The 13,309-nt window shown below is 28.1% G+C and overlaps 1 protein-coding gene across 2 annotated transcripts; it reads right to left on the bottom strand.

Moving 5' to 3' along the window:
* Window positions 1–1,185: 1,185 nt before the first annotated feature.
* Window positions 1,186–9,385, bottom strand: LOC113871155 (nucleolar protein 14). 2 transcript variants are annotated; one of them, XM_027508010.1, is made up of 13 exons: window positions 8,941–9,385; window positions 7,822–7,960; window positions 7,456–7,526; window positions 7,167–7,226; window positions 6,870–7,082; window positions 6,650–6,778; window positions 5,555–6,241; window positions 4,653–4,845; window positions 4,354–4,547; window positions 3,508–3,612; window positions 2,664–2,803; window positions 2,083–2,361; window positions 1,186–1,976 (listed from the first exon to the last, which is right to left on the bottom strand). In XM_027508010.1, the coding sequence occupies exons 1-13, from the start codon at window positions 9,298–9,300 to the stop codon at window positions 1,712–1,714; spliced, it is 2,835 nt and encodes a 944-aa protein (XP_027363811.1). In that variant the 5' UTR covers window positions 9,301–9,385; the 3' UTR covers window positions 1,186–1,711. The 2 variants fall into 2 exon arrangements, with proteins under 2 accessions (XP_027363811.1, XP_027363812.1); XM_027508011.1 differs by having other exon boundaries at window positions 7,822–7,963; window positions 8,941–9,061.
* Window positions 9,386–13,309: the final 3,924 nt, after the last annotated feature.

Here is a 13,309-nt window from a genome sequence, read left to right as displayed (position 1 = left end):
TTTGAAGTGTTATTATTAATACATGACTTTTAATAAGTATAAATTTTAGAAGGAAATAAAGAGTTGAAGACCTTAAAATACACTAAATTTAATGCCAAAAAATCATATTCATCAAAATTAACATTAAGTGAGGACAAATTGGGAGTACTAAAGCCATTATTCTTCATTTTTCAGTGGATAAAACTCTATTTAATAAGCCTTAAATATATTTTCTAACTTATAAACAACATCTATATATTTGTGAAATATTTAAGTTATTAGATTGACAACATGAGATCATATGAGACTACTAATATCTATAAGTTTGAAATTATCCATAATCACACTGTCGAACTAAAGCAATTATTGGCAATGTCAAAACCTTTGAGACTGAATTTAAACACTCAACAAGATGAATAGTTATATGATCATATCACATTCCTCCACTGCATCCACTTGTCCTCTGAAACTTTTTCTAGCCATTTCACATATTTCTGAAATTATGCACACAGGCAAGAAGCTTTGCCTCCACCTAGTCCCCCTTTCTCATTTGTTGTTGAGTTTTAAAAAAAGGTAAGAAACATTACAGAGTTCATATCTATTTCAAATTAATATACAAAAATAAAACCTAAAAAAATTAAAACAAATAATAACTCATCAATGCATTAGAAGACATTTACACTATTTTGTAAAAATAAAGGCCAAATATCTTTTGTGACTTTACATAGACTATGCATTATCATTTGAAATAAGATGATGGCTGTTAAAAAATCATGTTTTAGCTCTTCACTTTTTTCTCAGAAATCTTTGTTGGTTCTAGTTAGCATCATAGATATCAAATTTCTACTTTTTTCCTTCCATCTACTATTTCATGAAAATGCGCTATAGAAGTGCGAATACGGGTAACCCAGGTAGATTACAGCAATCAGAATACTTGGAGAGCAATACTGTAGCCAGTAGGAAATTTCGAAAACATCGACTGAATTCCATACAAATCTCACGCTGAAACACAATGATGCTTCCGCTAGATAAGGAGAGAAAAGGAAGAGAGAGAAATGAAAGGCTGAATTGTGAACGTAAAACAACTAAACTGTAAACCAGTGTCATGTTATTGCATACTTTTGGTATTTACTTTTATCAGCTTGGTAATACAGTTCAAAGCAAAAATGAAATCAGATTCATTAAGGATTAGGTTCATTTTAGTGGGCTTAAAACTTGTTGAAACCATTATATTACCTACCCACTGCATGGAAATAGTGAACCACATTATATTACACTTTGTTTTCCATAAAGAAAAATAGACAGGGCATTGAGGACATAACATTGAAAATTCATTTGCAAAATTGTGTATTTTTGTTCAACCAGAGTGGCTGAGAATGTTTACAAAAAACTAAGACAAAATTGCATCTCCTTACGATTCTCCTAATCCCCAAAATTCAGTAAGTACATCAGCCACACCTGCCTTTCCAGCAGAATGATTGGAAAAAATGAGCATAATCCTAGTCATAAGGAGATCTCCAGATCGTATTATCAGCTTTGCTTCAACTCTCCAGTAGTGAGCACGGAAACAAGGACCTATAACCATCATAAATAATCTAACTATGTTCCTCCAATCCAGGCTAGATCGCACAAAACCAATTCCTGGAACTGATGAATATCAAGGGTAAAAGCCCCCACAGGTTTCAACACAATGCAGATGCAAAATATGCAAGCAACAGGATGGCAGTCACTGTTATCTCCTTCTCTTCCTCCCTTTTCCTAGTTGTCCAGATTTAAAAGCATGTTCTTGCTCTTGAAGGAAAGCTCTAGCTCTTCCGTACTTTTCCACTCTCTCTTTTTCCAGTAAAGACCTCTCTTTTTCTTTTACCTCAAGCAAGAAGTAGTTGTCTTTACGCAGTTCACGAGCAGCCCCTTTAGCTTCACGCTTCAACTGTCTCTTCAATTTTCTCATTTCAGCTCGTTCACGGTCTGGATCATAATCTCTACCCTTGACATAGCTGCAGACAAATACGACATTCAAGTGCATAATTTAGAGTTGCCGTTTCTGATTCGCATGGCTAGTCAACATCATAGAATGTAAGCAAGGGAAAACGAGTGACTTACTTTTCCTCAAACTTCGGATTCAGTAATTTGATAGGTACTGGCTTTTGTTTCCGCATTTGAAGTGGTCGCCTCAAAGTGTGATGTTCGTCCACTTTCAACTTGATGAGCTCAGCCACTTCTTTAATTTTATCTCGTAATGCATTTGGCATATTTTTCTGTTCTGCTATCTCGAGTAACAATCTCAAAATTGGTAAGAATATTTCAGGAAATGAACTGAAGCCTTCATAGACATTGATGTATCCTTGTAAAGTTTCAACAGTTACAAACAATACGCCTGCCCTGTAATCAAAGAATCATAATTAGCCAAGATAAACAAATCCATAAACCTTGAAAAAGAAATCAACCATCAATGTTCTGAACATAGATGCCATCAACATTAGCGGCATCCAGGATTAGTCTCAATACTATAGCAATGATTAAAGGAACAGCTGTTGATAATGCAACTCAAAGCACACACATCCCGATGCCATGCCTTCCCGACCATCTTTTTCTAAAAACACACATGATGACATTCAAAAACCAAAATCAAGAGAGCCCAGCAGAAGAACCTGTGTGAAGGGTGATATCAAATTAGTGGTTACCTGAAACTATCAGAAGTGAAGAAAGAGGAGTCTTCCGGCATGTCTATTATCTTAAAGAAATTCAGTGGGCTAATCTCATTCACAGTCTCATGTATGCACAAGAGAGGCTTGAGAGCTTTCAGCTCCATAAGATGATATAACTGGAAAAAAAAAAACACAACATGATCGTTTCAGTGTCCAACCATAAATTGTAGTGACATTATGCAGTGTAGCACCAAATTGATGATATTGTACCCCAAAAGTAGGTCTAACTAGACTATGAATTTACTCGAGTGAATATCATAATAGTTCTCATGCATTGAACTGAATCTCAAACGCAAGAATGTTCTTCTACAAACAATGTTCACTTATATGTGTGTGTGTGTGTGTGTATATAAAACAAGGAAAAAGCAAAATGGTCTTTCCTTATTTCTAATTTACAATTGAGTCCTAAAGCTAGTAAGCTACATAATTAGGCCTTAGAATTGTAGACTAGGAAAAATGGTGTGTGTGTGTGTGTGTGTGTGTATATATATATATGAGCATCATTAGAAATGTCCAAGAAAATGGACAGCAATTGCTTGAACGTGTTTTCTCAGCTGGATTTTGCAGTGGCTAAAGAACCTTTTACAAGAAAGGAGTGTATTGTCTAAATGGAAATATATACAACAATAATTAGGACTAGTTTAAAGAAATTTGGTTTTTTACGAAAGAACTTGAATATTAAAAAACTTCTTAACCAAATAACAGTGGAAAATACTAACACATAAGCTGAGGTGGTTAGTAGTCCCCATGAATAAAAAGATGCATACATGTACACACATAATATGTTTCAAAATTCAAAGTGTCATCGAAGAAGCCATACCTGGGAATCTTCTTGTGAAATATATTTACTTTCAGTAGTTGCCAACAGCAAAGTTTGAAGAAATATTATTGCTTCAGGACAGAACTTTCGAGACTGTCTAAATACCTGCATTTTATATTAAGTACATGAGAAAACTGCAAATGTAATAAATGAAAAACAGGGAAAATCAAAGTTCAGCAATGCAGTATCTTAAATTTTGGACTAAGGCCTAACTCAACTTCAAAAGCTAGTTCATAAAGTGAAGATTGCTTTAGTTTTGTAAGCTTTTATTTGGTCACATATATAGTTGATGTGAGACTTCAACACATCCCCCTCTTGTTCAAGATTGGACATCTAAAACATAGAAATTGTAAGACTGATGTTTTTAAATATTGCACTGGGAAAGATGTAGGCCAGGTACGTAACACTGAGAAAGTTGTAGGACCAGGTAGGTTGCACAGGAAAATCTGTGGGGTCAGGTTTTTTAATCAAGAATATCCCAATATCAGGTCTATGATAGGCTTTGATACCATCCTAAATTTTGGTTTAAAGCCTAACCTAACCTCAAAAGTTAGCTCATAAGGTGAGGATTGTTATAGTCTTTATAAGCTCTTATTTGGCTATATTTGCAGCCAATGTGGGGCTTCAACACAGTATATAGCTTGGATAGCAAAATGTCCAAAATCAAAATTCATTCACGAAAACAGATCCCAATTATGGATTTTTCCACACAGACTAGGTAAGGTCCCACCATTCCATGATAGAATTTAAATATAGTTCTTCAGAACTATTTATTGAAACGCCATATGAAAAGTTTACAAGATAAAAATAAATTCAATAGAGTATCTTGCTTCAGGATGTACTTACAGAGAGAAGCATAGTGCATAAGAAAGAGCCAATAGCAATATCCCGACCAGATACTATTGGGCAACGCATCAGATATTCACAGATCAACAATGTCACAGGAGTCATAACTGGATGCCTGAAGTCAGAGCATGGAAATATCATGGACCATAAACGCAAGAGACACAACATCTTTGAAGAAGGCCAACAGCTACTTTCTGTGATAATAGAAAAATTTTAGACCATGTGTTATCTACCAATTCATAGTTCACAATAACTGTTAAGGCAAAGAATGCAACTATTCAACTACATTTCATCTTGACCTGAGTTCTTTATACTCTCAACAAATTGCTTTCTAGTACTTTCAATTCGGCGACGAGCACATATTGCAGCAAAGTATGGAATTTCCATACTCATCTCTATCAATGGTTTCACCAGCATGTTAAGTAACTCAACATTCAATGGTTTCGTATTTGCCAAAACAGCAAAATACTGCAATAATACTCCATAAAATACCTGAAAAAAAGAGAGAAATGTTATAAATACATCCAATAAAGTCAGACAAACAATGATAATAAACCACAATTTCCTGATAAATATATTTGGGAACAGAATGTAAAGGGAGAGGGGTATGATTTACTGTTCAGTGTTCATGCCCTTGTACTTTATTGTTCAGGTTGTTGTAAAGTTACATACTGTCCATTCTTCAGCGGCAAAAATATCAAACATCCTTATTTAATATATTATTTCAATCATACATTTTCTTTTTATTCAAGTTACCTAGAATTAGATCAATTCAAATTTCAAAGGGTTAGGATTTGTTTAGAAATTAGGTTTCAACCATATGTAAAGGGAATTGTTGTGATGTTCTTAATTAAAAAGCTTATTTTATGATTTTCCTGATTGTTAGCCAAGACACTAGCCCTCTGTTGGCTGTGTAGCACCTCTATTTGCCAATTATTTTCTCTCAACTTCTTTTAAGTGCTACAGATTTATTAGTATCAAATCTTTTCTGGAAGAATATTTTATCAGTAGACTGTAGGCAGCAACAAGAATAAAACCAACAAGAACCTATACTTTGCAATATAGATTTTTCATTAATTGTCAATACCAAACTCTACCCAAGTCCAAGAGATTGCACTTTAACTAATCACAGATAAAATGCAGCACAGGGAGAATATTTTAATCTTAGCAAAAAGTAAATAGAAAGGGAAGAGTTTCATACTTGCATTTTCTTTCGATTTTCTGCTGCAAATGTGATGGGATTGCTTTTCCGAATTCGATTGATAATCAAAAGAATGTCAGAATTTGAATATTTATCCACCAGAGAACAAAATTCTTCAAAGGTCTTGGGAGCTTGAATTATAAAAGGGATATCCAACTCTTTTGATTGTTTTCCTCCAACATCTGTCTTCTTGGCACCCAAAGAATCCTTATCTCTTTTCACATTTTCAACAGAATCCTTTTTCTTTGCCTTTATATGAACCCCAGCATCCAATCCTTTTACTCCATCTATTTCTACTGCATCTTCTATGTCCTCATCATTATCATCTTCGTCTTCTGTATCTGTACCAATATCATCATCATCACTTTGTTCCCAATCTTTCAAAGAAAGATCCTTCTCCTTTTCATCAAGATCCTCATCTGATCCCTCTTCAGCATCTTCAGAGCTACACAAATCATCAGAATCTTCACCATCATCATCTTCACTATCAGAATCTTCCTCATCTTTTCTTGCAAGAATCTCATCAACCCAACCCTTCTTAGTCACAGTTTCTTGATTGACAGAGAAGGAATCACCAAGATCATCCCCAGAGAGTGATCTTGGTTTCTGTTTGGATGGCTTTTCTGAATCTTCATTGTCTTCATCACTTGAATCTTCAGCAGCAATCATCCTCTTCTGCCTCTCTTCCTTAAATTATGAATAAAAGGATTAATTAGTTGACTCTATAAAAAATAAAGGGATATACAACTTTACTACAAGAGTAGATACTGGATAGCCTATTTCCATGACTCGAACCCACAACCACTAGGCTACAAGGCATAAAGTTTACTAAAGTGTCAAGGCTCACTCACACTCTAAAAATGATACAATATAATACTAAAATATAGATAATCATGAATTTAGTTTAGCTGTCCTAAGTTTATTCACATCCCTACAGTTAAGCCATAACAATAATCTAAACCATCCTAAACAGTAGCTAAGAAAATAGAGCTATGATCAGAGCTCAGCCAATGGTAAAAAATGTGGGAAACTGCTCCTTCATACATAATAGTAATATACTATAATAACAAACTTGTTTAAGTCATGTCCTCATACCTCCAATTGTTCTAGATGTTCTTTCTCCTCCTGAGCAATCTCTTCTGGTGTCTTTGTCCTATTTGAAGGGCGAGCTCGCATTTCCAATCCCATTTGTTTGACAAGTTTGTCATAATCATCAGGTTTTTCCTGCCATAAAAAAGGTAGTTGGAATGTAGTATGTTCTTATAATACAAGTAAGTTACCAGGGCCACAAAGAACCCTCATGGATAAAAAGTACCTGCACAAAAGTATCCAATGTGCGAGTAGCAGACAAGTGGTCCTTACTACTATGTTCATTTGAAATACTTTTGTTCACCAGAGCCTTCAAAGCATTCATCTTGTTGGGTTCAGTCAAAGATAACAGGGACTCAGAGTGAACCAAAGAAGTGAAGTTCCTATCCAATTCTTCCACTAAGTGTTCATTTTCTTCCTTGTCTTTTGCTTTTTGAGCCTGGAAAATATCAAGAGTGAAATTGAGAACAAATATAGAAGACAAATAAACTACCACAGCCCTGATCAAAGAAATATCCCACACCTTGTAAAATTTGCTTTTTAAGATGATTTCTTCCATCACTTCCTTCTTGCTTTTATGTCTCTGCAGAAGAAGCCACCGTTCAGAACCAGTTTCACGGTATTTTAAATACAGTACGAATAACAAAGAAGTTTAGCAAGGATAGGATATTAAGATCTCATAATCACCAAAGGAGGAAATTACTAGCAGATTATACAACCCATACATGATACATAACATCATGTATGCATAATCCCATGATAACAGGCAAAAATAATAAGGGTATCAATATTCATAGCATAACACCACTTACATTTTCCTCACCATCAACCGCACTGATTTCCTCTGGAATCCGCACACTACGGTGAACCAAATCCAATTTCTCTGCAAAACCAGCATTCAACATAAACCCAAGATACAAAAAATAACACAATAAGCATACTAAAATTGCCTAAAATGTTCATTATGTTACGATTGAAGCAAATTGCATGAGGCTATCATAGTAAGAAATAAAATAATCAAATCAGTCACAAAAATGCCGTTGAAAAGCAGCACAAGAAGTTATCCTGGAACTAAAATTGCAGAATGTCTAAAATAAGCCATTATTTCAGCACTCAAACCATCAATTACATTACATAATTACATTATCTCCCCAAACAATCATGCATTGTTAGCATACCATCAGTTTCATTAACATCATCCTCAGGAAGCATTTCATCCTCAAAATCATCTCTTCCAAGAGAATCAATTCCTTCAAAGTCATCTTCTTCTCCATCGGACAACTGATACTTGCTCTTCTTGCTCAGCTTCATGTTCACCTACAAACCCCCAAACATGAGAAAGAAACTTTCTAAATTTAGCCAAAGCAATGTTATAAGTCCTGTTCTTTTGTTAGTCCTGACTTTATAAAAAGGCTTTTATTTTAGGGTACGGTTCAATAACAGCTTAATTAAGTATTTATTCAATAAACTTTTATTACATGAAGAGTTTCTACCATAAATTTGACCATGAAATTTGTTGACATATCTAACGGACCAGCTTAGTTAGAGGCCAGCATGGAAAGAGAAAAGGACAAATTGGAGGGTAAAGGCCACATCAGCCTGCAAGGGAATTCAGAATTGATTATAGAGAAGGGACACACATCAGGTGATTCAAATATTCAGGGTTTGCACAGAAGCTCAAGGAAATAATAATGAACCCTCAGCTATGTTGTTTTGTGGAGTGAAAAGAAAATAATGCCTAAGGAGTGAAAGGAGAGGGTGTGTAGAACTTGATGCTTGTGGCCTCTTTTTCTCCTCCTCCTTATCTTTCTTATTCTTCTCCTGTGACTACTCTTTCACCTCTGTACTGGCTTGGTATCTGATGATGGGATAGCAAACATTTTCTTCCTTGTAAGAAAACCCGTTGAAATAACACTATGTATAGAGTACATTTTGTCTTTGTTACAGACTTGATTGTGGTTTATTTGAGTTCCTTACACCATAAGCTGAACATAGCTTATTTAGATAAACTATACGAAAACCCGTATTGGAATAAGCTGAAAAGAGCTTGTGAAAGTGATAAACCATTTTCATAAGCTCTGTATACACACTTCCAAATTCCAATTGCACCCTTTTTTTTTTTTCACTATCATTTTGCCTTAAAAGAAATTAAAGTAAACGTGATTTTGAAAATTTAGGAACTAACGAAGGATTGTTAAAAACTAAAATGGCTAACACGAACAAATTCAAAGACTAATATAAGGTTATACTTAAATAATAATAATAATAATAATAATAATAATAATAAAGAATAGAACCTGGCGTTCGCGTTGGGATCTCAAGATGGCTTTCCCGAACTCGTCAAGCGCGTGGTCTTTCTCACCGATTCGCTTATCGAGGAAGAGTGAGGACTTGGTGCTCTGTTGGTACTCTTTGAGGAGTGTGTCGTTGCGCTTCTGAATGGCGAGGGAACGAGAGAGGCCCATACGACGTGTCTCGCCATTGCGTTTCTGGCCGAGGACGTCGAATTTCCTTTTGGACCAGATGGACTCAAAGGGATTGTTGGCCTTCGGAGCCTTCACTTTCATAGCTACGCCTTCTGGACCCGACTTGTTGTTCTTCTTCTTCTTGCTCTTCTTCGATGGGTCGGTGCTGCTGCGTTTTGATGATTTCGCCATGGCTTTGCTTGCAAGCACACAGCCGAGGGTTTAGGGTTTACTATATTACTTTTGGGAACCGATGCATTATGGCAAATGCTCGATGCGCTTTTGAATTTTGTACGAATAGTATAATAATAATCTTCCAATCAATATTAAAACATAAATAAATTTTAATAATTAATGAAAAAAAAACTCTATGTTCAGATATTATAATTATACAAATTGTTTTAATAAAATATTGACTTAGAAATTCTAAGTCATTATTAAAATAATTAAATTTTAAATTATTAACTTAAATAATTTTAATTTTAGTTTAATGTTAAATTGTGATATATGGCATTAATACTACTAATATAACTTACATGAATTTGTATAATTATATTTATATTGTTATTACTTAATTAAATTTAAATAATAATTAATTTTAATATGATAAAAATAAAAAATAAAAATTTTGATTATTTTTCAAAATAAATTATATATAAAAAATAAATATAACAGTTAAACTTCATTTATATATTACTTTAAATATTTTAAATCTTAATAATAATAATTTAATTATAAATTAGTAAATATATTTCTGTATTATATGAATTTATTTATATTTTTTATTAAATTATTTTATTTTAAAACAAACAAAAAATTATAATTTAAATATAAAATATAATAATAAAATTTTATTATATTAAATAATATCAAATATAATTATATTTTATATATAATTTTTTTATATATTTTATATTTTTTCTTCCTCTTCAACAATAAAAATTGTTATTCTTTTAATTGATGTAAACATAAAAATAAAATTTTAAAAATAAACTAAAAATAAAACTAAAAATAAAAAAATTAATTATTTTTAAATATAAATAATAAAAAATTATTATATTATTATTGTTATTAAATATTTTAAAATAAAAAAACTATATATAGAAATGTAACAAAAAATATTTTTTAATAAACAATCAATTTTAGTATTATATTCAAAGTAAAATTTATTTGAATGAATTCTAATTTTTATTTTTTAAGAATTAAAATAAATATTAACATAAATTTATTTGATAAATTAGGTATAAAATAATTTATTTATGGTTTTAAAATATTATATTTAAATTTGACTTATAATAAGTGAATGTATACTAATAATTAATGATTCTAATTTAAAATATTTTTTAATTTTTAAATTAATAATAATTATAAGAATATGATATTATAAATAATTATATCAATACAAAAATATATATTTATCTTACTTTATATTTTAAGTATAATTTAATTTATAGTTGGAGAATGAATTTTAAGTTTATTATATGATTGAATATTACAAAAAAAAGTTAAAAGCATTCAAATTTTAATTCTAATTTAAAAAAATAACAATCACATAATTAAAATATAAAATATTAATAAATAAATATAGTTTGAAATGTTAATATTAAAATTATTGAAAAAATATTTTTTATAATATTTTAAAAATTACTTCATGACTTTATTTAATTGTAGATTTTTTTTTTCTAATTATAAGAGAAATATTTGAAACATGAAAGAAATATTAAAAAGTTGAAAAGCTATAATTTACTGTTAAAACAAATTATATATATATATAAAATAAAAATATATTCAACTTATTTTATATTTAAAATATTATAATTTATTTATTTATTCATTTATTATAGTATAAAAATATTAAATATGCAAATATAATAATTACAATAAAATTTTTAATAACAAATTTATATATTACCTTTTATTATAATGATATTTAATATTATTTAATTTATTGTAATTATTATAATTAATTACTTTTAAACTAAAATTTAAAGGTATAACTTAAAAAATAACAGTTCTCTTAAAATTTAATTAAAAAATAATTTTAATTAAAATATGAATAAAAATAATAATAAAATTTAAATTATCATATCACTATTTGAATTTGTCATAATCAAAATTTTATATAATTTTTTTGAAATTCTCGTATTTAAAAAAATTACAAATCTTATAATATTAATATTGTTGTGAATTTGTTATAATTAAAATTTTATATTAGTTTTATAAAATTCTTGTATTTAAAAAAAATATAAATTTTGTAATATTAATATTTTCAATAATATGTACATCATTTAAATCTTAATATTAAAATGACAATGAACAATTAAAAATTTAGTTAAAAAAATGAAAGTATTATTAATAGTTATCATAATAAAAAATATTAATATAATTTTTATACTCGAATAAATTTATAAAATAAGTAACATTTGATATGTCAATATTGACATAAATTTTTGTTAATCCAGATATAAAAATAAAAATATCACTTATAATACATACTTGACATAAATTTAATTAAATAAAATATAATGCATGATATCACTTTAAAATAATGCAATTTTATATTTACTCAATAAATAAAAAATACTTTTATGTAATTTACTGCAACAAAATAAAATATGATATATATATATATATATACTTGCTTAAACAAATGACTCTTGAAAAATTTACATTATTGTAATACACAAATACAAAGTAATATAATATAAAGAATTATTGACAATTTTTTAAGAGTTATGCAAAAATTACTTATTATATAAATGGAGATAAAGATATGTTTAATGATATATTACAAGATAAAAAAATTAATTTAATATATGTTATCTTTTCATCAATATTATAATTTATTTGTCTTTTTATTATAAAAATAATTTAATGATATATAATACAAAATTATAATTTTATAAGTGTGTAATTTTTTTATTTTAGATATATTTTAATTTTTAATACACTCTTTTAAATATTAAATATATTACACTAATTAATAAAATTATTTAAGTTAATACCATACAAATTTGAATAAAACATAAAACAACTTATATTATTTTATTTTAAATAAAATACTAATTTAAGAGGTTTATCAAAAATATTTTAGGTTATTTTTGAATGATTTTAAGTAATTTTTTATTTTCAAAATTTATGGTGAGTTTTTTCATTTTTTTATATAATCAAATTTAATAATTTTTTATTAAATATAATTTATTGCTAATTTGTTATTTTCATTCTTAATATTGTATAATTATCAATGTAAAATTTTTATATATAATTAATTTTAATAAATTTTTCTTAAATACAATTCAAATATAATAGTTATAAATCAATTATAATTTAAATTTCAAAATATGTGAAACATTGTAATTAATTCCAATAATTTTTTATTAAATATAATTTATAGTTAATTTATTGTTTTTATTTTTAATATACACCAACATCTATTTTAATAATATGTGTGAATAGAATTATATGTGACTTTAAATATTTCAAATTATATTACCAATAGTATATGTAACTTTGAGAATTCTAAAGTTTGATAAACGTAAATTTTGTTGTAAATGTAAATAATAATAAGTAGGTGTAGTAAATTTTATATAGATTTATTTATATGTTTTAATTAAATTTACTTATAAAAAATATTTTATAAATATTATAAAGATAATCAAAATTTAACAATATTATATTTTATTTATTATTAGTATATTTAAAATTTCTTTAAAAAATGTATTTATAACATGAGATTTTATTATTTTTTATAATTATTTTCTAAATATATTTTTAAATATTTTTATTTATAAATTTTAAAATATAACATAAATAATATATCAATTTTATGATATAATTTTAGATAATATAAATTTAGACTATTATAGATTAATTTAGTTAAAGAAATATTGATAAATTTGATATAATTTAATCAACTAAAATAAAATTTAATACATGATATCACTTTAAAATAGTGCAGTTTTATACTTACTCAACAAATTTAAATAAAATATATGAATATAATTTAATTAAAAAAATAACAAATATTAATATTAATAATATATGTATTTAATTAAATAAATAACTCTTAACCTTAACATGATTTTAAAAATATATAAATAAAGTAAAATGATAAAAAAAACTTTTAGAAAGTTTTTATAAGTTGTTTATAATAAAAAAATCATTTTTATTTAATTTATTTAATTTATCATAAATACAATTT

The sequence above is a fragment of the Abrus precatorius genome, unplaced genomic scaffold, assembly GCF_003935025.1.
Source record: "Abrus precatorius isolate BTA unplaced genomic scaffold, Abrus_2018 Scaffold7, whole genome shotgun sequence".
Classification (NCBI taxonomy): Eukaryota; Viridiplantae; Streptophyta; class Magnoliopsida; order Fabales; family Fabaceae; genus Abrus; species Abrus precatorius.
Note: the sequence above shows the minus strand (reverse complement) of the source record. Positions and strands in the feature narration are given on the sequence as shown.